The sequence below is a fragment of the Perna viridis genome, chromosome 14 (genome assembly GCF_037379345.1).
Source record: "Perna viridis isolate PV_CMFRI_1.1 ecotype Kerala chromosome 14, ASM3737934v1, whole genome shotgun sequence".
Lineage (NCBI taxonomy): Eukaryota > Metazoa > Mollusca > Bivalvia > Mytilida > Mytilidae > Perna > Perna viridis.
This window is the reverse complement of record NC_142458.1, coordinates 15,887,781-15,913,942: the sequence shown is the minus strand read 5'-3', so window position 1 is coordinate 15,913,942 and position 26,162 is coordinate 15,887,781. Positions and strand designations below refer to the sequence as shown.

At 32.6% G+C, this 26,162-nt stretch overlaps 1 protein-coding gene across 15 annotated transcripts in view; it reads right to left on the bottom strand.

Moving 5' to 3' along the window:
- Positions 1–26,162, bottom strand: part of LOC148598375 (solute carrier organic anion transporter family member 4A1-like) — a 102,892-nt gene that overhangs the window by 34,981 nt on the left and 41,749 nt on the right. For 9 of the 15 annotated variants that reach the window (XM_088560161.1, XM_088560160.1, XM_088560157.1 and 6 more), the window contains 2 exons: positions 21,610–21,881; positions 13,947–14,210 (listed from right to left, as the gene is read on the bottom strand). In XM_088560161.1, coding sequence (XP_088416287.1) covers positions 13,947–14,198 — 252 coding nt within the window. In that variant the 5' untranslated portion in view covers positions 14,199–14,210; positions 21,610–21,881. Of the gene's footprint in view, positions 1–13,946; positions 14,211–21,609; positions 21,882–25,492; positions 25,594–26,162 lie in introns of those variants that run through there. The other 6 variants (XR_015918340.1, XM_088560167.1, XM_088560153.1 and 3 more) reach the window with 2 other exon arrangements.

The window sequence follows — 26,162 nt, the reverse complement described above, 5'->3', positions numbered from 1 at the left end:
TACAAGGATGGTTAAAACCAAAAATATAAAGCAAACTGTAAAAAGGCCTTAAAATAAAAGAAAAAATTGACCTAATCTATAGAAAAAAGAAAAATGAATAATAATGAACATAAAAAAACAATGAAAACTACTGGACTACAGGTTCATGGCTGGTGTGAATGTGGCGGGGTTAAACATGTTAAACAGGTTAAACCCTCCACTAACCAGGGACAGTGATGGGAAAATTCAACAATAAGCGTAACTATAAATAGGTTAATAAATGTTTAAGCAGAAGCCACATGTTTGAAAGACAGAGAAGATGACAGCATAATATTTGGGTCTCTAAATATTCCAAGCGATGTAAGAACCATCAAATTTGCGATGCAAATTTTTGGTCGTTCCCTCCACAGGACTCGAACTTGTACCGCTGCTACATCTATGAGAACACCACCTGCATAAAGTCCAGCGCCCTAAACCACTCAGCCAGGTAGGCTATATATATAGAATTATTCAGACCCTTTACATTATCTTCCCTGTATCAATTTGATCCAAAGGAGCAGTGTATCGTAGAGTCGTCACAACGATTTGACGGATCGATGACCGTTGACAGATCGATGACCGTTGACAGATCGATGACTGATGACCGGTGACCGATCTGATCGCAGTTTTGTAATGTAAAATGACGTAAGATTTAAATAAAAGAAATGTAAAATAAAAGTATAATGACTGGAAAGTGGAAACCCAGAAACACTGCAAATACAATAAAACTGTTTCAATATCTTTCTTGGTAGGAGTTAAACCAAGGCAAAATCAAGTCAACGAGTACAGGAAAGTGGTGGTTTGACAGCTTCTAGCTTCCAGGTTAAATTTACAGGATGACACACTGATGAAAGAGGAGATAACTTAGTATCATTTTATCACTTAAAATGAGATGAAAGTCAAGAGAACACTCTCAGTAATAAAATATATTCAAGGTTGAATAAAGTCACGCTTTACTTTGCATGGCTAAGGAAAGAAGTGATTTGACAGGGTCTATCCTCCAGGTTTAAATTACAGGATGTTGTGATTCTGACTAAATTGACACAATGATGGAAGGGGAGATAACTTTGCATCATCTTATCACTTGATACAAGCCATAAAGTCATGAGAATACAGATGTTTCTTAAGTAAACATTAGAAAAATCATATACAAGTACAACAAAACCTATCCAAACCAAATGGTACAGTCCTTGAACCGATCCACGCAACGCTTTGACGGATCGATGACCGCTGACTGATTGATCGCTGATGGATCAATAACTGATGACCTGTGACTGATCTGATTGCAGTTTTGTTATGTAAAATGACGAATAATCTGTTAAAAATAGAACTTATGTAAAGTAAATTTGCAAAATTATATATTTAAATCTATTGCATAATGTAAATATGAATAAAATTGACAAAGGAGACAATGGAAACCGTAAAATATATTAACTGCTCTGTGGTCACATGATGCGATCACCGGTTCAACCGATCCGTTTGACGGATCGATATATGATCGGAAACAGATCTGTGATCGATAACTGATCACAATTTTTGTTGCATGGATCGGTTCAGGTACTGTACCTCTTCAGAATTTCAGTACCAGTCCACAAAAAATTCAGACACTGCCAATGGTAAAGTGATTTATGGTGAAGAAAAACCTACCAAATAAACGATGCCTTTTCAGTCTATATATGCTATACTTTCGCATAATAATAATCATTTCTACAGTCAGATTTCTGTATTCAGATCTGCACATTTTAGAAAATCATACATTCATCTCCTACTAAAATCAACCAAATGTAACCAAATCAAGAACAATAACTCTCGCAAAGTGCAAATTTCATGTACAATTTATATAATATTTATCTAAATGAAAAACTAAGACTGGTTATGTGATCAGGAACTGTTTCTGAACAAGAAATAAAACTCAGTTCGGTGGGTTTTTGACACACATGAATCAGCTCTTCTCTGATTTTCATAAAGACTGATAACTAAGAATTTGTTTGATTTGAGCAAGTGTTTACTTTACTCATGTAGAAAAATGTATAACAATTTTTAAAAAATGGGTCAAAGACAGAAAATGCCTGAATTTCTTTAAATAGGAAGTAGATGTCCAATAGGTCTGAAATCAGATCCTATAATATGGGACATGTACAGTGCCTGATACTGGATACCAAATATCAAGAGGTGGCAATAAATAGTTGTTGACAAAAGTGTTACCAGCCACGTACTTCCAACCTGACCAACATTCACCATACTATAACCTGATTTTCACTATATGAAGATTGGCCAAAAATGATTGGTTTATAAAAATATTCAGGTTTATGCAGGATTTGAGTTAAAAGGGCCTGCATACTATCCCCTCAGCATGTATACAGTTTACCGGTATATTTTAATCCATCACCAAAAAAAGAACCAAAAGATATTTTTTCCTATAACAATTGATTAGGTTCTCTAAAAAAGTTCAAGATAAATAGGAAAAGAAAAAAAGATGCAGTCTTCTGGTAATTACTTTAAGTACTAAGTTCACGAAGAGAGATAATTAGTTTGTCTCTCTAATCACTTCCTTACAAAACCAATACACACTCATTAATATAACTAATAAACAAAACTCATTTAAATGGAGATAAATCAATTTCCAACCTTTGTTATAGAACATGATATTTGATAAGACCTTAATTATGATGTCACTTTCAAGAGGTTCTAAAATAATCTGTAACGGCACAACACAGGCAACAGAAAGGAAAAGTACCATTGTCTCCACAACATCTGTATACTGTGACTAATCTGCTTCATCAAGTAATAAACAGTGACAGTGTAAGGTGTAGGGCATGTTAAGTTTCATCAAAATCTGATTTATCTTCATCAAACCAAGACATTTATATGTTAATATCCTTATTTTTTCCTGTGTTTTTGGGTTGACATAGGAATTCTTTAAGACTGAAGATTAGACTGATATTACGTCATCCTCGTCACCCAGTAGTGATAATGACATGGATGAACCAGATCAAAAGATTACAGAAAGGCAGTAGTCTAGGATGTACAGTAAAACCTGTCTTAATCAAATCCTAAATAATCAGAAAACCTGTCAAAACCAGACAATTTTTTTTCAATATTTAACATCAAGTTTAATGAACTTTGAACTTTTTTCAACAGATCACCAGACTAAACTTAACTTATTTCAAAGTTCAAAAGAGGTTCAGTTTAGGCAGATTTTACTGCATTTAAGTAGCAGTCTTTATAAGAATCATGCAAATTCTGAAAAATGTGATACACCTAAAAAAGTCCACATATTTTTATTTTTGTTATTAAGTTGCTTTATAGATCTATATGATGAAATGTATAATTATTCATTCCAACCTGTCTGCTCTTAGGAGATAATCCACATTATCTATCCAAAAGTTTCTATTGTATGTTAGTGTCATTTACAGTTATCTCCCTTAATTTGGAATTCTACAGGGCATTCTATATAATTTTTATCTCCTATGAGCAAGGGTTATATGAAAAGCCAAATGTTAGTTTCTGTTTACTATAATATTTCAAACAAAATTTCAAAAATTAAAATAGGTAGGCTTTTCAACCATGAATCACATTTTGCATGATTCTTAGCTGCTAAACATACTCATGTTAGCTTGTCTGTCTAACTTCTACTGAGTTTCCTTATATAGCCCTGTGCAGGTCCGGGTGTTAAAAGAATAGGCCTGCAGTAGTGCTAAGCTTGTCGTAAAAGGTGACTAAATAGTGCTCAGAACCTTAGCCGGGGGCTAGGGCGCTCTACCCACAGAGCAACAGGGATGTGTGCCCCAGGTGGTGGAATGGGGTACCCCTGGCGTGTTACATGCTGGGGTTGTCAGGCTATTATACGAAAAACCTGACCGCAAACCATAGTGGTGCACCGTGTTGGGAAAGATGCCACGTTCCTTGCATGTTAAAGAACCCTACTGTAGTATTCTCCCGGAGTAGGAACCATAGGGCTCTGCCACAGGAGGCTAAATTGCCCGAACCTACTCACCTCTCCCTATTTCCAGTGGCAATCAAAATTTGTCAACCCCATTGTCCTTGTTTCCCATCCCTTTTTCATTTCATCATCATTTCATGTTCATTTTATCATCAATTTCATGTTCATCGTCTGAATATAGCTGAAATATTGCTGCTCGGATGTTAAACCCCAACAAACAAACAAAACCTTATATAATTTAGCAAAGTTTAGTAGATTAATATAAAAAATAACAAATTTTATACCTCATTTGTTCCTTTTGAACAGGCAAAATGCATCGACATCATTTTTACAGTAATATACTTTCACACTGAAAACATGACTATTTCTGTGAACTCAACTATTTTGAAGTTGCCAGGATGTCACTAGCTTTCAATTAAAATTGTTTTTTTGATAAAAAAAAAAAAACACGCTTTGATAAACTGATTCAATTTCAACCTGTAAAATGCTTGGCAAAAGGGCCTCACATTCTATTGTGGTTCTAAGCCTCATCTGTACATCAGGTAATTGTTAAATCAGTGCACTAGATTGTCAACATTAAACCATACTTAAGACTTCTTAGCTTATAGTCAAACTATAGTGCTAATATCAGGGCTGTATGTAAGATGTTAATTCTTTTAAAATTTAAATTTGAACAGTTTGGGCAATCCTGGTGCTTTTTGTATTTTAGGAGTTTAATTTTTCATAAATTACACAAGTGGACATATCTATACCCAATCCAACTCCTGTTTCAACGGCCATGAAAACTTAAAGAAACATGAGACTGCACGAGTTGTAGTGCTATGCATACCCCACTGTTACAGGAATTCAATATTGTAAGCAACCAAAATTGCTTACAACATATGCTATAATCTCTAAGAAGCCACACAACAAATTTGAAATCAATCCATTGGCAGATGAGATAATTGTGACAAAAATTTGGTTAGACAGACAAGGTGATTCCAATATACCACCCACTCGTTCAGTAAGGGTATAATTATGTATTTTGAAAGGATAGGTAAACAGACATACAGACATTAAGTTTACCATATCCCATCAATCTTTGGTTTACAAAAGGTATGAAAAAGAGTCAGCAAGTTTATGGATTATAACATAATAATAATCCAAGCTAAAAAAGATAAGACAATTGATAATGATCCCATAGATTCATCAAACTATGATAGTTTAAACATTAAATTGACAGCAGTTACATTAATCCTCAGTGATTTTTTTTTCCCAATCTTTTATGATCTTTTTTATGATCTGTAAACCAATTCTGGTTACATGTATCTAATATCTTGTTAACATCAGAAGATGGTTATGCACGTAAAAACTGATATACATTAAATGCAAAGACATGATTCTGATAATGTTGCTGTACAAGCTGGTCCTTAGCTAAAAGTGTTGAATGATGGGTTACTAGGGCGAAATTTTCACAACTTTCATACTAATTTACCAATTGGCCAATTCAGAAATTCAACCTCCGTCCTTGTAAATGAGTCATCGGAGCATACTTGTAAAATATGTCTCAACCAATCAACGATGTTATGAAAATTAGCAATCCCGGAATTCCAAACAGTTTCTGAATTGGTCCATTCTAAGCTTATTTCAACCAGTTTTTAAGTGTCAGTCCCTGTAAGAATCAGGCAGTGGGTGAAACATGGCATGAAAAAAAAACCCCACCATTTTGATAGTTTATTTGACTATTTTCATCATCAGAATCAAGGAAAACAGACAAGATTTTCTGTATCATGCTGGCCCAATTTCATTGAAATGCACAGAAAATTAACATTTCAAAGGCGAATAACTCTGTCAAAAACCTCATTTTTCTTAGATTCTATTGAAAAATTTCGGAGCAAAGACAGCGATGCAAAGATTAAAGAATAGTCTTTTCAAATAGAGAAAGTATCCTTAACTGATATTGCATTGTCAGATCGGTGGGGTTTTGACATGCATGTTTCTGATTTTTCCCATTTTGCCTGATTCTTACACACACTTACACTTAATATGTATTTTCCCCGATGGGGAAATGGTGCAATTCTGAAGATATATGTAATGCAGGGAGTGTATGTTGGAATATAAAGATCCTTTCTTATACATGTATCTATCACTTGGCATTGAAATCATTTTCTGCCTTTCAAGGAAAATGAGTGTTTGAGAGTATTTCATCTTAATTATAGGCGTTGCCCTATGAGTGACAGAGCTACTTGTACTCAAATAACCACTTTATTTAAAAAGTATGGCCATAGTTCATGTTTAGACCAACAGGATGCATGAGAGACTCCTTAAACATTGCTCTATTGTATTAAAAAAAAAAGTCACTTCAGAACTATGTACATCATTTCCAACAGAACAGTTTATAGCCATTCTTTTTTTTTCCAGATATCTTACATGTATAGGATGTCAATATCCTACATTTATGTATTGATGACCTTAAATCAATATATCTAAAAAAAAATCAACAATGGCTTTTTAAATGTTAACATTTCCTTCCCAAATATAAAACTAGTTCATGACTATCTATCTCATATGATCATGTTAACCTACAAAAAAACAGGAACAAAAATTTAGATTTCCCTCTTTATATTCATGGAAAAAGTGCTTTTTAAAAGACATAATATGACTACAGTCCTACATGTACTTGAAGCAGTGGTATACCAGTTCTTACAAACTTTTAGAGTGTTACTGATATAAAAAAATAAAATGCATAAAATGATTGAGCCCACATATCCTATGGAAATAAAAATCTTTCCCAATTTACAAGACATGCTTTTTTCAACATTTTCATAAGTGTATGGATTCAAAGGAAGGCATGCCGGGCATAGACCAACCCCACCCCCCACCCCCCTCAACAGAATTTGTTTTGAATGAAATCTAGTTTTTTACACTGTTTATATTCCTATAAATTTGATTTTAATGCTGCTAATAAACATGTGTACAGCGTATTGAAATTTGTAATGTAATAAGATTGGTACTCCTGTGTATATACCTCAAGTTTTACACCTTGTGTGTATATACCTCAAAAAGTTTTACACCTCGCTTGGCTCAGCTATTATTTCTATTTCCTCCCTCCTTTAAACAAAAGACCTCCTTCCTCCCCTGATTTACAGATGAACAATCAGTAGAACCATTTCTATATGACCTACTAACAGAATTTCTAGCATTTCCTATCTCACAGATATATATAATTATATAAATGCTATTCAAAAGACATAAAGTGTGACAGCTTACTTTTAAATCAAGGTTTTAGTAGAACACACTTAAGATAGAAAACTATCTTTATAAAAGATCACTCAGAAGATTAGATCTTATGTAGGATTGATATCATGGGAGATTGTTATCTCATAATAACATTAATGTCTTCTCAATAGGCACAGGTTGTACTAGTTATGTTTTGATGATAGTTAGAGATTAAAGGGTTCCAACATAACTTCAAAATAAGACTGGTAATTTTTAAGAAATGGCGATTTTGGAGTTGATACAATGGAGGGAGTACAGTTCGTGTAAGCTTGTCACCACTCAGTGTCATGTTCGTGTAAGCTTGTCACCATTCTGTGTCATGTTTTTGTAAGCTTGTCACCACTGTGTGTCATGTTCGTGTAAGCTTGTCACCACTCTGCGTCATGTGCCACTCTGTGTCATGTTTTTGTAAGCTTGCCACCACTCTGTGTCATGTTTTTGTAAGCTTGTCACCACTCTGTGTCATGTTTGTGTAAGCTTGTCAGCACTCTGCGTCATGTTCATGTAAGCTTGTCACCACTCTGTGTCATGTACAATTATAAAATCATTGATAAAGTTGTTGACCCCTGCAGTAACATGGCAGTGACTTTGGCAAAATAATAGGGTATGCTCTATACCCATATGATTTGTTCATTTCTTTATGTCAATATAGGTCTATATTCTGTATGTTCAATGTGCTATCATTTACCAAAGTCAAACCATTCAGATGTTGATAATGACAAAATCAGGGTTACATCTCTAATACTAATGACAAACACGTATGTCACATCTGTGACTGTACTGTAGAGGAGAAATCTTTCACAACTTATTCTGGACTAGATGTTTGGTTTTCTTCATAGGAAAATATGTAGTGTGAAATATGGCTCTACTCTCAATAAATATATCACAGCAAATGTTCCATCCACATGCCCAATCTTAGCCAGAATATGAACTTGACTGCTTAACAACTGCTCACTTTATCTATCCCATGGACACAATCCAAAATTTGCTTACTGGATATTCCATCAGTATCAATTCATTGTGGTTTGTTCTCAATTGAACTAATCCGATGATCATATATATGATGCCAAGTATGTTTTGTGCACATATTGAAATTGACCAGTCCAATGATTCCAATCCACAGGCCCAATCACATAATATATACACTATGCCCATAATGTAAGTAACTGATTCTTTAGACAAACAGTTTCAATGTTTTCAGCACAAAAATTATGTTAAAATGCATCCCAATATGTTGTGTAATTATGTATTTATCCAATAAGATACACTCCAAATTTCTTCCTAAGATCCAAGTAACCCAATCTTTCAATTCAATCCAATAATCTTGAACAGCTTTTATGAAATGCCATGTTTATATAAAGGTATCATGTTCATTTTGACCAATCCATCACATCCAGTCCACATGCCCATTACAAGTCATACACTATGCCTCTAAATTGATTAATTGTTTCTATTGACAAACAATATGGACAGCTTTTAGCACATCAGCCATGTTTACATACAAGCAACATCTGTGTCTATGATCTATTTACTTTGTTTATCCTCTGGACGCACATCTAAGTTATTAACCAGAGCTGAATAACCCATATAATTATGTGTTTATGGAGGGCTGTCTGTTTTAAGTCGAATTCCAATTCATCTTTGTTCCTACCAATTTGTTCTGGACATTCATTATTGAAATGTTAACCATTCTACCTTTCACTGCATTTGTACTCTCATTTATTGCAAAGATGAACATTCACCACTTGCTCTTTTTTAAAGTACTACTGGTAGATAATTTTGATTCTGTCACATTGACCTTTGATCCATGACTTTTGACTGATGACATCTGTGTTAATATTTGACTATGTCACCTTGACTTTTAATCAATGCCTTTTGACCTATGACCTTGACAACTGCTAAGTTTCAATAAAACTATGTAATAGCCAGGTTCAGTCAAAGCATGACTGTTGACACTACAGTGTTTGGGGTAGATTCATTAATTACCTTGCTGGAACATATGTCACAGTCTATATGCCTAGATTAAGTCATTGCAAATGCTGTTCTTATTACCCTTCTCCTTTCTTTTAGCATATTCTAGCCATTGAATTTAAATTTCCTGAAACATATAGCTGAATATAAATTACCAGATTGAACAGGTATTTATATCATCATTTATAAAGGATTTCCATACAACCAATATGGCAATTTCCTTTTGAAATATTCCAGATTTACTTCATGACAAGATTTATTTCTTTTTTCTGTTTTAATAAATTTCACTTCACATGGCAATGAATAAAATGCTACAGTAACTAGAATTAGTCAGAATCTGTCATTACTCTTGGTAGTAATAAATCTGGATTTTATTCTACAACAGTCTTCAATAAAATTGATTCCAGATATTAAACCTTTATGGAAATAAATGTATATAAACTTTATCAAGTCAAATTTAGAAATTATGAATTCATTATTGATAAGATGCAGGTTAATACAGTTCCTTAGAAGTGGAATTTTATTTTCTTGGAAAATCAACTTCACATGATCAACACTTGCTTTAACTGGTTCAGGCCTACCATGGTCACCAGATTCTGTTACAGAGGAAAGTTAGAAAGTCCAAGGCTTAAAATCAGTGAGATCTTTGAACAATTGTATGTCCTCTAACGCACAATGACAATGCCTGAGACTCCAGACCTCATAATCTTATATAATGATGTCATATGTTCCTCTAACAAATTGACAACTCTCATCTCCCTACCAAAACAACATTCAACTGTAATCTATACGAATAAATAGAGTAAATATGAATGACGTTACAACGAGCACCTTTTTATGGGGGGAACAATTCGTTACGAAGTGAAGGCCAATGGCCTTGGGATAGAATAATATTTTTTTCAATTCAATATAATTTGAAAGATATATCATTTTTTCACTTCAAAATATGCCAGTTCTTTATTTTGCATTTAAGATCCATTTTTTCACAGCACTTCATACAGTGGTGGGGGTTAGGGTCAAATTAAGCACATATTCAGATTGCATGTAAACAAATACCTAAAAATATGCTGCATGACCATATGTTTTGGAAGTTGCAAAAGATTTGGCTTATGAACATTAAAAAACTTACTGATTTCACAAAGGACAGAACTTAAAACATGGGTTTGCATTAAAAGCAATGGGAGTTTTTTTTTTTTATTACTGAATTTATACCTATTAGAACATTTCATTGCACCCTTTTTCAATACATTAGTAGCAAACACAGTTAAATGCCCCATGCAAAGTGGTCTAGTTTAAATCATAAAAACACAATCTCATACAAAAAGGTCATAAAAATTTAGTTAATAAATACCCTGAATTTATTTGTCCAGTTTAACCAACCAGAAGAAAACACAAATTTTTCGCTTTTTTTGTCTATCAACATAATATCCAATATTACTTCAGCTCTTTTGCACGTTCAACTGAAATAATCTTTGTGAGACTCATATCAAGTTACTAGTAAACAACGGAAGACCCTAAAGTGTGAAGTCTACTCAATGGTAATGTTACCACAGACAGATACACTTATATATACCATAAGTACATAGTCTATGCTTAAAAGCCACTTACACAGATATTGAAGAGCTTATAACCAGTGGCACACTTATCTAATTATATCCGCATAGTATTAGTTTCTGTAATGATTTTTAAAGTAAGTAATAGAAATATGATGATCTTTAATACTAGAAATATGATGACCTTGACAATACTATATAATGGTAATATTGTAAAATGAATAAAGTTTTGAATTTTCTAATTTTAACAAAGATGACAGAAGCGAGAACATTAAAAAACTGATTGCATTATTGCATACAATTCACAAATACTGGTATTCCAAGTCACAAAATTAAAGACAGCTTCATATGTCCTTTATTTCAACACAGGTATATTTACCTCCTGCATAATATAAGGTTTCAGTGGAGAATAGTGCCCTAAAACACTAGTAAAATGTTTCATGAAATGTCATTCAGTATGAAAGAGGAGTTGCAAACAACATTTATACATTAAGGTCCAGTCTCATAAAGAATCTCAATATGAGATTTTCGTCAAATTCTGACCTGAATCAAATCACTTAAAATAAAAGATTTGAGGAATAACTCCAGCATTTGAGGAAAAATCTCAATTTGAGTTTTGTTTTATAAAACCCAGGCCAGGTCTAAGTACATAGCCATATTTTCACTTGACAATCGTAACCTTAATTTCTGAATTTATTTTCAACTCAAACAGTCTGTATAAAGATACTGGACAAACATACTTTCAAACCTGTCTTAGTGACCGCTTGTATTCAGCAATAACTTGTCTTAAAAGACCATGACTAAAATTTCCCTATGTAATACATTCTATGTAAAATAAACCTGTATATAATGACCACCTGTCTAAAGTGACCATGATATAGCTCTCCCTTGGAAGGTCACTTAAGACAGGTTTTACTATACTTAACCTTATAAAGCATCAAACTTTGTATGCATGGGAGGGGATATAAATTCAAACATTTTTTTCAGACTGGCAGAAATGGAAAAGTGATCCTGTCCCTCCATACATGGAAACAAACCACTTGGAATGACAGACACTCTTGTTAAAGATCATTACAGTGTCCCAGCTTAAAGAGTTATTTAATGGCCAAAAACGACATTATTTCTAAGTAGGTGAAGAAGTGGTATAAAACACCAACCCAATGTAATTACAACTTCCACAGACATCCAGCCATAAATCTGATGTCAAGGACCTCTTAGTTACCAAACTTGCATGGAAAAGGTTCAAAAATGGTCAAACAATATCAAATTAGCCATGGGTAGGCTTAGTGTCAGCCATAAATATCCTGGGGATTTCTTTACAATATGATACAGATCAGTGTTTTCCGTGACTGTATCATATGCCGTAATTAAAATGCAGCTCTGGTTAAGTTTTCTGACAGTTTCCTTGGGCTATCCTGAGATGAAAGTTCATGTTGCAAAGTTTATACTGCTTTATTCTATTACTGTTTGTGTTAAGATTATTTCATTCAGTTTAAGAATGTATGGTCAGATTTCAATGAACTTTTCGGATCATTTACTAAACATTCCATACATTGTAAAAACCAATAAAAGTCCTAATTATATGGTCCAAAACAAACACATTATTTCAGTTGATGTCAACTCATTTATTTTTTATTTCATTCACCAAGAAGAAGAAACCTGATATCCAATGGAATGTCTTCTCCGCAAAAACTGATACCATTGAAAACATGAAATTGCAACATATACCCCATCTACATAAAGTCACATACCAAATTTGAAATCAATCCATAAATTGGGGCCTGAGACAAATGGGAAGAAAATGTGGATGGACAGACGGACCGACAAGGTGGTTCCAATATACCTCCGCCTCGTTGAGCAGGGGTTTAATAAATGAAACAATAGTAAATTTTAGAAGTCCTCAAAATATTTATGTGATGTTAGGAAAGACAACACATTATTGATTATTACTAATTAAAATCTTGTCTTAACTGCACTGTAAAATATAAATTCCCAGGTTCAGCTAAGCCTTCAAGTTCCACTTTACAGACAAACACAAAAAGGGGTTAGTGATAAAATTAATGGAGGTCAGTCTATATCATAAATCATTTTACAGTGATATAATTCTTGGATACAACGGCTTATATAAGTTATACCTATCCCGAATTAAAACTAGATCAATACTTCCCTCTTGAAAGACATTTTAAAGTTACTTTAAAATTTATTGCAGCAGTAGAAATGGAATAGGACTAATATATGTAGCTCCGATAGAACCAAACAAAGAAGTTTGCATTACTTATGGAGAAATGTACATAATAAAGTAGATATATATATACTCATTTCATGCCTTGAGGTATTTTAATACAAAATCATAAACACTTGAATGAAATAGAAGATATATGAAATCATGTTATATACCGCTGTCTGCCACAAATCAAGAACTGGGACATTAAACTGCATAAAATTTACATTTGCAAAAAAAAAAAAAAATAAAAAATAATAAAAATAAATAAAATAAATAAATAAATAAATAAACATGCCTTCATTCACAAGATACAACTAATTTTTGCATTCTTTTTTGTCTTTTGCATATGGTAAGTTAATTAATTCATTTTATGTCTAAAATTTATGCTTCATGCAATCTAAATACAAGATCTAAAATTAATGTTTTATTGTATTTCATATCTCACATTAAGTAAATTTATTCTATGTAAAATAACAATAAATTGAAAATGGAATCATAGATTTGTGTGTTATAGTATATCAATACAAGAAAGGGACATAGAAAATAAATCCGGATTTTGAAATTCCTTCCCCATTTTTTTTTTATTTTTGTCAATTTTTTATGGGTAGGAGTGGATGAGAATCTACTTATTAATTTTATTTGGCCTAAGTATTGTTTTACAGTCTGTACAATACTTGAAGGACTTCTACAGTGACTTTATAATATCTCCCAATTACATTAAAATGAATGGGAAATGTTATATTCACTATCATTCGTAGGCAGAAAATAACTGTCATCCATTCATTCATAAAAATATGATCTACATCCTAATACAAATCCATTATATAACATGGTCACAAACATCTTACAACAATTGGCGCTAACAAGATGCTATTGTGTAATCCTATCAAGAAACATAATGTTTCCCCCTCCAGGTGAGAAAAGTACAAATCTCGTTACAGGTAAACTTCAAAAGAGAAAAAAGGAAAGATTGTCTTACCTGTACAGCCCCAGCACAGCAGAGCCAAAACAGCATACATCCAGCCCTCCTAAATCTTTGACATGCCTTAGGGGTACATGATCCCCACCCACAAGGCTCTGATTCCTCATCTTTTTCGGAGGGACTAACTTTACTTCTACTATCCATCTCATAAACTGTCATAGTCTTAACACCATTTTCTACAGGTGACTTACTATTATTATGCATAGGAGAGTAATCGTTGAAGTGTGACTGTGAATTGTTTACAACCATTCTGTATTGATCCTGAAATATGTCAATCATTTTAATAAATCATCCCCACTTGATTACTGATTGGTTTCACTGATCACTGATTTATTCCTATTTGCATACTGCGTAATTGATATTATTGGGAAATGCTTATAATAATCTACTTGAACACAGAAAGTAATTCTCTTATTTTGATACTTAAGATCCTAATCCACTAATTGGATCATTTTCAACTTGTAGTAATCTTATAACAGGATTAGAACTTTATTTTTTTTATTTATTTCTTCACTACCATTTTGTCACTTTTTGGACCCAGTAAATTTAAAATTGGGAGGGGTCTAAGCTGTCATTTGGGCATTTTGCTACAATTTTCTACAAAATAAACAGTTTTATGATAGAAGATGAATTCCTACCCCCCAAACCCTCTGGGTCTGCCATTGTACTTGAATACATGTAAAGCAAAACCATACATGTACTTAAAAACGTTCAATATATTTTTTTTCTTTTCTTTTATACTGTATGCTAGCTATAACAGAAGGGATTCCTTTGAAAAAAAAAAACAAAAACAAAAACAAATATTGTGAAAGTTCTTTAAATCGAGGACACAAATTTTCATGGATTAGGGAAGAAAAACAAGTTCGTGGGTTCTGGAATTTGTGGTTTTGAGGTTTTCAGTATACACTTCAATGGAAATCTCCTTCTCGTTGGGAACCAAATTTTGTGGTTTGGCCTTCTCATAAAAACCACGAAAAATTGGTACACCACGAACCATTAAACTTTCACAGTATTTGCATAAGATAACATCTTAACATGCATTCACATAAATTAATTTTTATTTTACTTGTGTTGAATGTAATCTCGATTGTTTTAAATGTTGGTTAATATATGTGTTTTATAGTTGTATTTCGTAATAAACAAACATGAAAACGACATCATAAATTTACAGTGAATTACAATGTAAATAGTATAACATGTTTTGGATCCCATAAAATGTACAAACGTTTTTGTGTTATTTAATCAACACTTCATTAAATAAAGACCATTCGTGACATAATTCAAAAGAACACATCAAAGAAAAAATCCAATGGAATTAGCACAAATTCATGCAATTTATTTATTCCTCATATTAAACATTCATGACCCAAAATAAAAGAATTTTTCAGTATGTCAACCAAGAAGATATATGTTGTGGTGCTAGGTATACCCCGATTCGACTCGTACAGGAAGTTGATATCTGAAACAGCAACAAAAATTGCTTACAATGTATGCCCCTCTATATAAAGCCACAAATCAAATTTTGAATTAATTCTTTGGAAGTCATTGGAACGATGAATGGTCAGATGGAATGATGGACTAATGGCCAAGATGGTTCCAATAACCCACCCACTACTTCAGTGTGAGTATAACATATCTTTTTAACACTGATAACACATTTACTGTACTATGAAACTGATATAGAATTGCCAATGAGACAGTCATCCACAGAATGTCAAGCAACAAACAATTAACCTTCTACAGGGCACCACACAGTCTTGAGTCAATGAAGAACAAATTTGAATCACAATACGATCAAGATAAAAGAAGAAAGAAATGCACAATAAAAAGACGAATAAATCAGGAAACAGAATTAAATACAAAATTAGACATATCCCTTACTGTATTGTGTATCAAGTGAGAAGTCCATTATAGTTGAAACATCAGGAAAAAATGACATAACACAAAAATTTGCTTTTTACAAAAAATTCATTTCCTTGTAAAATTTTGTATATTCTAATAAATTTTCCACAAAAAATTCATTGAACTGTAAATTTATTAGTTTGTGATCCCTTACATGCAGCAATACACCCTTATTGTATAAAATAATGCCATTCGATTCTGCAATATACATCCATTATTTAGAGCAATACACCCTTATTGTATAAAATAATGCCATTCGATTCTGCAATATACATCCATTATTTAGAGCAATACACCCTTATTTTATAAAATAATGCCATTCAACTCTGCAATATACATCCATTATTTAGAGCAATACACCCTCATTGTATAAAATAATGCCATTCGATTCTGCAATATACATCCATTATTTAGAGCAATACACCCTTATTGTATAAAATAATGCCATTTGATTCTGCAATATACATCCATTATTTAGAGCAATACACCCTTATTGTATAAAATAATGCAATTCGATTCTGCAATTTGCATCAACTATTTAGAGCAATACACCCTTATTGTATAAATTTTGTCAAAACCCAATATATAAAAACCCAAAATAACGCCATTAGATTCTGCAATTAGATACTGCAATATGCATCCATTCTTTAGAACAAAATATGCCCTTACTGTATAAAATATTGTCAAAATGATGAATTTTATCACAACTATAGCATAGTAGCTATTCAAACAGATAGACCATAAAATTCATTGTGAACCATCAATGTAATGCATACTTTAAATAATTAATTTTAATTTCTACCGATTGGATGGAAAATGATTTTTAAGTACCTTTTATTAATTATTAAAAAAAGACAAATAATTATTTACCAAGAACAGCTGGTATCGTTACGTAACTCACAGATGTAAATTAGTCAATATTATTATCCTATTCATTGCATAATAGATGCCAACAAAATACTAATCCACAAACATAAATCAAAAAGAATAGATAAACTGCTGCCTCATTTACCATATACCTTTACTCTTCAAATAAATGAATGTCACAAAAATATGAAAATACACCATGGATTACGTAATTATGTATAAAAATATTACTATGATACTAAATGTCAAGTAGTGTCATCCTTCACTTCTTCTAAATGTAGGAAGTTCATTGGAGATTTCTCTTTCATTTCAAAGCAAGGTAGCCCAGAGTTTCCTTTTTTTTGCTTCTAAGTCCAAACAATAATGTGTCTTGGAATGGATATGGTGAAAAACAACAAATGCACCTGTGTAAAACCTAAATACAAAATAGCAAATACTTTCAGAGAACACCAAAAGGTCTTCAACATGGGTAAACACACCTTCAAGTAAGCTGGCTAAGGCCCTGACAACTAAAATAATAAAATTAACAGTAACAGGATGATACAGGCCTTTAATACTAGCCACTGTATCTTATAAAGGTCCAGCAGACCTCACTTATTCATATACCTAGAACATGAAACTTAAACATTGTACATATAGCAATTACATTGGACCAAACCTCAACATACATGTACTCACAACATGTAAAAAATCATAGCACCCAAATCATGCAGTCAGAAAGGTGAGAACAATTCATTAATAACCTTAAACTGAACTCTAGAAACAAATTGAAACTTTATAGTAAACACATTTCATTATGTAATACTTGTGATCAAAGAATTGATATGTCAAGGAGGTGCTTAGTCCCCAAAACAGGAGACATTTGTTATTGTGTAACTTTCCTTCTATCCTTCCTTTTAGATAAGGTAATTATTTATTTTGTCAGAATTTTGGGACATCTACTATTAGTTATTACTATTGTTACTGCAAAAATGCATATGAAAAGAAATTAAATTAATTAAATCTTGCATAACTGGATTTCTTACACCTGATTTCTCAAAAACATGCAAAAAAAGAATAGCAATTATGCCTATAATAACAAAATGGCATGTGATAATTTCTAAATTTTCAATAGTTTTTTTACCACTTTTGTGTATCTTTCAATAAAAAGGAGATTTTTTCATAACTCTGTTTGATCTATTGTAATTATTTTTATTTATAAGAGTTTAGTGATGTCTACTTTAATTTATTACAAAGATTTAGTTACTAAAAAAATTCCTTGGAATGGTAATTAAAATCTTATACCTTGCATTATTGAGTTTTTAGCATGACTGATTCATATTTCTTAAAATCATGAAAAATAAGAATCCTTATTATGCCTATAATGACAAAATGGCAATTATTAATGAATGCAATTACAGTAACAAATCCATAAATTCCAAAATTTGGGTGGGGGGGGGGCTACTGTGAACTCAAGCTTTTTTCTATACAATCAACCAAACTTTTCTGATATTCAGGAGGACCAAGTCCGTCAGGCTTGCCTTGGATCTGCCTATGTTCCTTACCATAAATATATATCTGCTTTGATCTTTTCAATACTGTTTATCAATTTTGGACACTAAAAATACATGTTTCCCAAAAATGATATAATTATATAACTATACATGGTCCAATAATAGCTCATGGTACAAGTAGATTATGCAATATTACAGACTGTATGTTTCAAAGAAGAAAACTTGGGAAGTAACACATCCTAAACATCTTAATATAGTTGGTATTTGAAACTTCAAAACATATTCTATGTCTTTGAGTACAAGTCCCTCTAAAACCCATGAAGGCAGACAAATTATGGGAATAAATAGCTAAAACCATGGAATCCCAGCTATTAATTTCAAAATGAAAAGAGCTATAACTCTTGGAGCACTCTTCATTTTAGGTCCACATCATTGTGTAGAAGATTGAAAAACTTTATTGTGGAAATTCTATTGTTTGTGGGATAGCAATTTTCAGGATTTTGTGGGTAGGCCAAACCATGAAATTTGGTTCTCAACTAAAAAGATATTTTCATTCATGTGTATACCAAAAACCTCCAAACCATACATTTAAGAATCCACGAACTTGTGTTTCTTCCCTTATTCATGAAAATACTTTCCCAGTATTAACCAAATGTGAGATGGAGGGCAATAGCTATTGTTTTAACTTTCTAAGATCCAATTTCTAAGACAATTAAAAAACTAAGTGAGCACCCTCACACACACCATGCCCACAGTCTGAAGAAGGAACCTGTTTAAGCTCACCTATAGACTGCGGGGCGCCGAAAGGGATTTGATCTATTTGTAATCAAAATCAATTTTGTGTACACAAAATTGAATTTAGTCATAAAAAAATTATTTTTGTCATACAAAACTATGTTACACAGACTTGTTTTTGATCACTTCAATATTGTAATGACGAAATTCATTTTTTGGGACAAAATTCAATTTTCTGAGACAAAATTCAATTTTGTGTCACAAAAGTCAATTCTGTGTCACAAAAGTCAATTTTGTATGCCAATTAGTTTACAGAATCCTTTGGATATGCAAATGAATTCAAAATGTGCAGCATCATGTACACATGTATTACAAACTTAAAGCATTCACTGCAATACAGTGGATAAGGTACAAATGTGCACGGTTATAATTAAGTACATGAGTGAAAGAAATATTGGATATTGTAATTGTATAACCCACTCTGTTATCTAAAGATATATTATTTGAGCGTTTGTAAACAAAAGGGAAACGAAAGTTAGACACGTACTATGTCGGTCTTTCATCTCGCCCGACCTGTTCCACTCAACCAAATTTTTTGTGTCATGCATCAATAGAATCGGAATGAAATAAGGAATCTATATGTATCAGGCAAAAAATCGTGAGGGATAGTGGAACAAAAAATCTTTCGCTGACTTTGACAGATTACCAAATTTCACAGCACAACACATTTCTAATATGATTTTCTTTTTCCAGCAAAATTTGGGACAAATACATTAATACAAATTATCTTGTCAAATTTTAACGAATTTGGTTGTGATTAACAGGTCAGGCAAAAGAATTTTATAGTTGAGTTGAAAGATGTCAGGAAATGATCACGTGATTCACCAGGAGAAATTCCAATAAATTGAAAGTAGAAAAGTCGCATATTCTAAAACCAGTTTTATCAAACAAATCTCATAGAAAACATATAATAGCAATTTCAGTCATTTCAAAACAATTTTACAGTAGAATTCAACTTAAAAGATTTTGTTTAATTAAACTGAAAACGGCCTTAACCCTCCTGCGCTGCTTGAAGTTATCGGAAACCTGAGTTTATTATATCCAATGAGAATCCATCTTACAAAATTGTAATAAAAGAATTCATTTGCATATTCAAAGGATTCTGTAAACTAATTTGCATACAAAATTGACTTTTGTGACAAAATTCAATCAATACACTTTTGTCTCACAAAATGGATTTTTGTGACACAAAATTGAATTTTATGCCACAGAATTGACTTTTGTGACACAAAATTGAAAATTTGTAGTATGTTATAAATTTTAATAATCTGAATTCATTTTTGTCATTTTTGTCTGTAAAAAATTCAATTTTGAGTACAAAACCACAACAGTCCCATTCAGCACCCCGTAGAGATGGCCACCTTTGACTGCATGATGGGAAAGATGCTTCAGTAGGACAATTTCGGAAACGAAGTTCAAAGGAGCTATGAGAATAAATTCTGAGGGATCAAAATATCAATCTCTCTTACCCTACCGGTGCACCTGGTCCATGCTCCCAGTTTTTAGTGGAGTCCGAGTTGCTCATTTACTTTTGTTACTTTGCATGTATGATTTTAGTTACTTTATGTTCTTTGTTGTGTATGTCTGTTTTCCATGTCTGGTCTTTGTTCCTGGATGACATTCTTTTGATAACTGCTATAACCTTGGTTCCCTTGATTACTCTCTCTAATATGCACAAGAAGAAATATGAAAGTATCCTTACTACTTCTTCATACCAAGTTTTTTGTGAAATTCTGTACAGTTGTTTCAGAGGAATTGCCATTAAAAAAACGACTGACAGACAGACAGACAGACATATCAAAAAATTATACCCTATGCAACTTCATTGTGTGGGGAATAATAAGTTTTTTTCCTATATTTTCGTCTCTGCATGTCTTTTACAAAGAATAATACCTGATTACTACTACTGCACACATACAGTAGGGTCAAGCACCTTGCTATCGGGATAAGTATTATTATATCAATTTGACTTGTTAATCTTTTTATATCTGAAGACTGGTTCTACTGTTTCTTATTTTACTGCCCGTGCAAGACACGAAAGGGTAGACAAGGATGTTAAAAAAAACTCAGTCAGCCTTATTTTATCTGCTAATTAAATCATTAGTAAGACCTAACACTTGGAAAAAGTCTCATGTTTCTTTTAAAACAAACCTCCCTTTCAGCTCTCTCTCTCCTTATCAACTTATTATAACAATGCTGACTAACATAGATATCAATTTATAATAAGGCAAAAAAAATAGTTCGGTTGCCTTGGGTCAGAAGACAGAAAAAATAGTTCGGTTGCCTTGGGTCAGAAGACAGAAAAAATAGTTCGTTGGCCTTGGGTCAGAAAGTTAATAGTTTTCTAAGGAAGCAACGATTTGATTTTTATAAAAGTTTCTATCCTGCTTTTTTTTTGTGTGCAAAATTCTGAAATTAGGACAGTAACAAATCCCCTTTTTTTTTTATTTCAAATTTCATCCAATCCCAGTATAATAAAAACAAATGGCACATAGTACCTACCAGGTAATTAGAAAAAAAAGTATTTCTTAAAAATGGACATTTTTTTCATTAAAAAACAAGATTACCCTGAATACCTATCTAAAACTTCATTATAAACTTACCTTCCAAAAAGCAAGAAAATAAACCAATCCTTATTCTCTCGAAAAAGCTGCAATAATAATTTTTCCTCTTTCAGAAACAAAATTTCTGCCAACGCTAAATCTAACACATTACATTAACTCAACACAAGTCACAAATTCAGTATCTGTGCAACTCTTTGTTTTATAATTTATTCCATTAAACTTTTGACACATTCATTTGCAAGCATCATTCCATCATTCAATAAAACATTTCCTTCATTACTTGCAGCTTTTCCAATCTCCTACCCAGGGACCTGAAATTGACAGGAAAACTCTTGAATACTAACAGTTCCTGTGATGTAATATTTAGCTCTACAATGAAGCGGTATTAGTCATTTGAAGCTTACAGCAAATTCACTCAAACTTTAATACAGTTTCATAAAACTTTTACATGTATATAGTTAAAGTACAAGCACAGCTTGATATGACCACAAATGTCCAAACCTAAGCAGTTGGGGCAAGTATTATGCAGGACACAATAATTAAACATGATGCATTTTTGAATTTTGATTACAGTAAGATATTTAAAATGGGGCACACCATTAATACATGATACATATTTGAATAAGAATTTGACTGGAATCAATGTGGTCACTTTTTGGCCCCTTAGTCAAAACGTCCAGAATAAATCCAAACCTTCCTTTGGGGTATGGTGTCCTGTGGCATAACTTAAAAGCAATGCATTCCCTTATTAGTCAATTGAAGCTTACAGCAAAGTCCCACAGTTGCATAGCAATTTTATACAGTTGAAGCAACCAGGGCAAATCCAATTATTTTTAGAAGAGATCTTACCTGCTCATTTTTGCCAAAAATTTACATGGAATTAACAAGCGTTTCAGACAAAAGCAGGGTTCCGCCCCCTATACCCCCCAATCCGTCACTGATATTGCCTCACAAAAATATCAAAATAGATGTGTGTTTCTGAGTAATGATGCAAGTTAACAAAATTCAGATTACCCCTATATTCATATTACCTTAACCCTTACCCTTGAACTAATATTTTATCATGTTATAATTACCTCTTCAATAGAGAGGAACTAGTCATCTGTATCATAAAACACATTTGTTCAATCTTTCTAACACTTCTCTTCAATAGGTTAAAATAATGGTCCACAGACACATCACACCATATTTTTGTTTGAAAGCTTAAGATTCTGGCAAATGATGTGAATGGACAAAATTCAAATTTCAAAGGACATAACCCTTAAGTTATGGTATACAACATTATGACATAATAGATAGCTCAACAACGCAGAGAAGCAAGTCATTTATACCTTACAGCAAATTTGTTCAGACTTTCCACTTCTGTACATTTATGACTTATACAAGTACAACAGAAAATGCGATCAGTCATCGATCAGCGATCAGTTTCTGTCCGTCATTGATCTGTCGAACCGATCAATTAAATCAGGGATTGCATAGCAGTCAATGTATTTTATGGATTTCATTGTTTTTTTTTGTAAATTTTACACAGATATACATTATGCAATATATTTAAACATCAGTTTACACATTTGTTTAACATTTGTTTTATTTTCAACAGATCATTTGTCATTTTATATAGCAAAACTGCATTCAGAGCGGTCACCAGTCATTGGTTATCGATCAGTCAGCGATCAATCAGTCAGACGTCATCGATCCATCAAACCATTGCGTGGATCGGTTCAGGGACTGTACATTCCAACAGAAATGAGGTTGGAGGTATGCATTGACAAAATTTCCCAAGTATGAAGCCCTTACCCTTCAGATATTAAAACATTTTTAACAGTTTCACAGATGTAATAGCTAGCTCTACGAAGTATGCCTTGACAAATTCATATTTCCCAGAGCACAAAGCCCTTAACCTTAAGATATTAAAATATTTTTAACATTTTTATAGATGTAATAGTTAACTCTACAAAGTATGCATTGACAAAATTCATATTTCCTGAGTACAAAGCCCTTACCCTTCAGATATTAAAATATTTTTACCATTTAGCTCGCTCTACAATGGAGAGTAATAAGTCATTTGTATTTTACAGCAAGTTTGTTCAAACATAGCACTCCTGTGCAGTTATTAAAAAAAATGGTCCACAAACATATCACAACAGATTACCGTGAAAGTAATATTGTTCACTGGGTACCAATTTCCGTGGTTTTTTTGGTATGGCCAAACCCCGAAATTTGGTTTCCAATGAAAAGAAGGTTTCCATTGATGTATATACTGAAAAGCTCAAAACCATGAATTCAAGAATCCATGAACTTGAGTTTCTTCCCTAATCCATGAAAATAGGTATCCATGAATTAAAATACTTTCACAGTAATATTTGGAAGCTTAAGTTTTGGGGAAACGATTAAGACTAGTACTGTACCGCAGCTGGATAGTGAACAAATATTTGAAAGTAATGATATTTAAAAGTGTCAGTCATTGTAAGAATCAGGCAGTAGATAAAACATGATATAAAAAAATCATCATTTTGACAGTGTAATTTGATTGTTTACACCATCAGAATCAAGGAAAAAAGACAATATTTTTCATATCATGTTGGTGCATTGAGTTATAATTTCATTGAAATGCACTGAAAATGAATATTTCAAGGGCAGATAACTGTCAAAAACTTAATTTTTCTAACATTCCACTGAAAAAAATATGAGCAAAGCCAGTGATGCAGAGATTAAAGAATGGTCTTTTCAAATAGAGAAAGTACCCTTGAGTGATATTACACTGTCAGATTGGTGGTGTTAGGACAAGCATGTTTCTGATTTTTCCCATTTTGCCTGATTCTTACAAACACTTGCACTTAATTTAAAAGAATACATATATTACAGACTAGTAGCAATTTGAGTGGAAATCACCAATAGATCTGCTATAAAGCTTCTATTATGTAATAAGTGAGCTTAAAAGAAAAAAAAGTATTCAAGAGAATTATTTCCGATTTTGATACCAGAAGAATCAAACTTGATCAGCATACAATGGTTATTAATGCAAAAAACATTGTGACAATGAAGCATACCCCTAGATACTGACAACACAGCTGTCAGATATACTACAGAAGGGGAGGAATGATTCATATCCCATTGTTAGAATTTTACTGAAGGAAAAAGAACTACATTTACTTGTCAAATTCATTGCAATTGTTTAATCACTAAAAAAAAACATGAGATCATGCAAAACTTCAACAAAAATTTTATAAAAATCACACATTTTATTCTTTAATTTACTAATGCTACTGAAAACAATTGAAATTTGGGAAAAAACAAATTTTCCTGCAATTTTTGCAAAAATACTAGAAGTAACATATTAAATATCAATATTGAAGGCTTAATAAAGGACACATGAGAAGAATGACAAATCTACATAAGACCTAAATAAAAATGATTTAAAATGTTTGTTTGCTCATTTTTTATCTATCCAGAGAAAATAGCCCCAGGGGCGGATCCAGGATTTGAGTGGGGGGGGGGGCGTAAATTGAATTAAATGCAGTGCAAAGCAAAGCAAAAAATATCATGGGGTGAAACTTGTGGTGAAGATTTTTTTTTTACTGATTTAGGGGGACATATGCCTGGTACACTAGTCCTTGGATTCGCGCCTGAGCCCTATATAGCTAGCTAAAAAATTCCATTCTCATCTTACAACAAATTATTTTTATCATATTTAAAAAGATATTAATGACCAACTGTGATTATTTGAAATTAAAATTTTGGACACAGCATTCTAAATTGAAATTATTTCCTAACCAACCTACCCACAGTAAACATTAAAAGAAATGTAGGCAAAATATCATTTTGAACTCACATTGTACAATAATTAAATGCAATAAGCAAAATAAGACACAGTATATAAAAATTTTAAAATAGAAAATTAACACAGAAATTAAAAAAATACCTTATTCCCAGACGTATATTTCCAAATTAACATAAATCACAAAGTAATAGTATCAATGTTACTATAATACAGAAAGCGCCTGTCTTACAAGACACAATATGTGTATAGTATCTTATCAAATAAATTGCATCACAAAAATAATCCAGATTCCCCCAAACACACTCTGCCAATAGCTTTATCATACTACAGATATCTATCAATGCCTTGATACAAAATGAAACCAGACGTTCCTCTCATAGCAACTTTTAAAAGAATAGCTATGTGTATTATGGTAGCAGTTTTCCTAGTACCTATTATGAAAAAAAAAATCCAAAAAACATAAGTGAAGTCCTTAAAACAATTAGGACCAGCTGGGAAAAATACTTTTGAAGAACCCGACTAGTGTTAAAATTACTATATTTTCTGTGAAAAATGCAAAAAATATTTGCATAAAAAATCTCCCATGACACTGTGTCAATGGTGGGAATCTAAAACATGAGACAGTGTCAATGGAGGAGAATCTCCAACATGAGACAGTGTCAATTGGAGAGAATCTCCCACATGAGGCAGTGTTAATGGGGGAGAATCTCCCACATGAGGCAGTGTCAATGGGGGAGAATCTCCAACATGAGGCAGTGTCAATGGGGAGAATCTCCCACATGAGGCAGTTTTAATGGGGGAGAATCTCCAA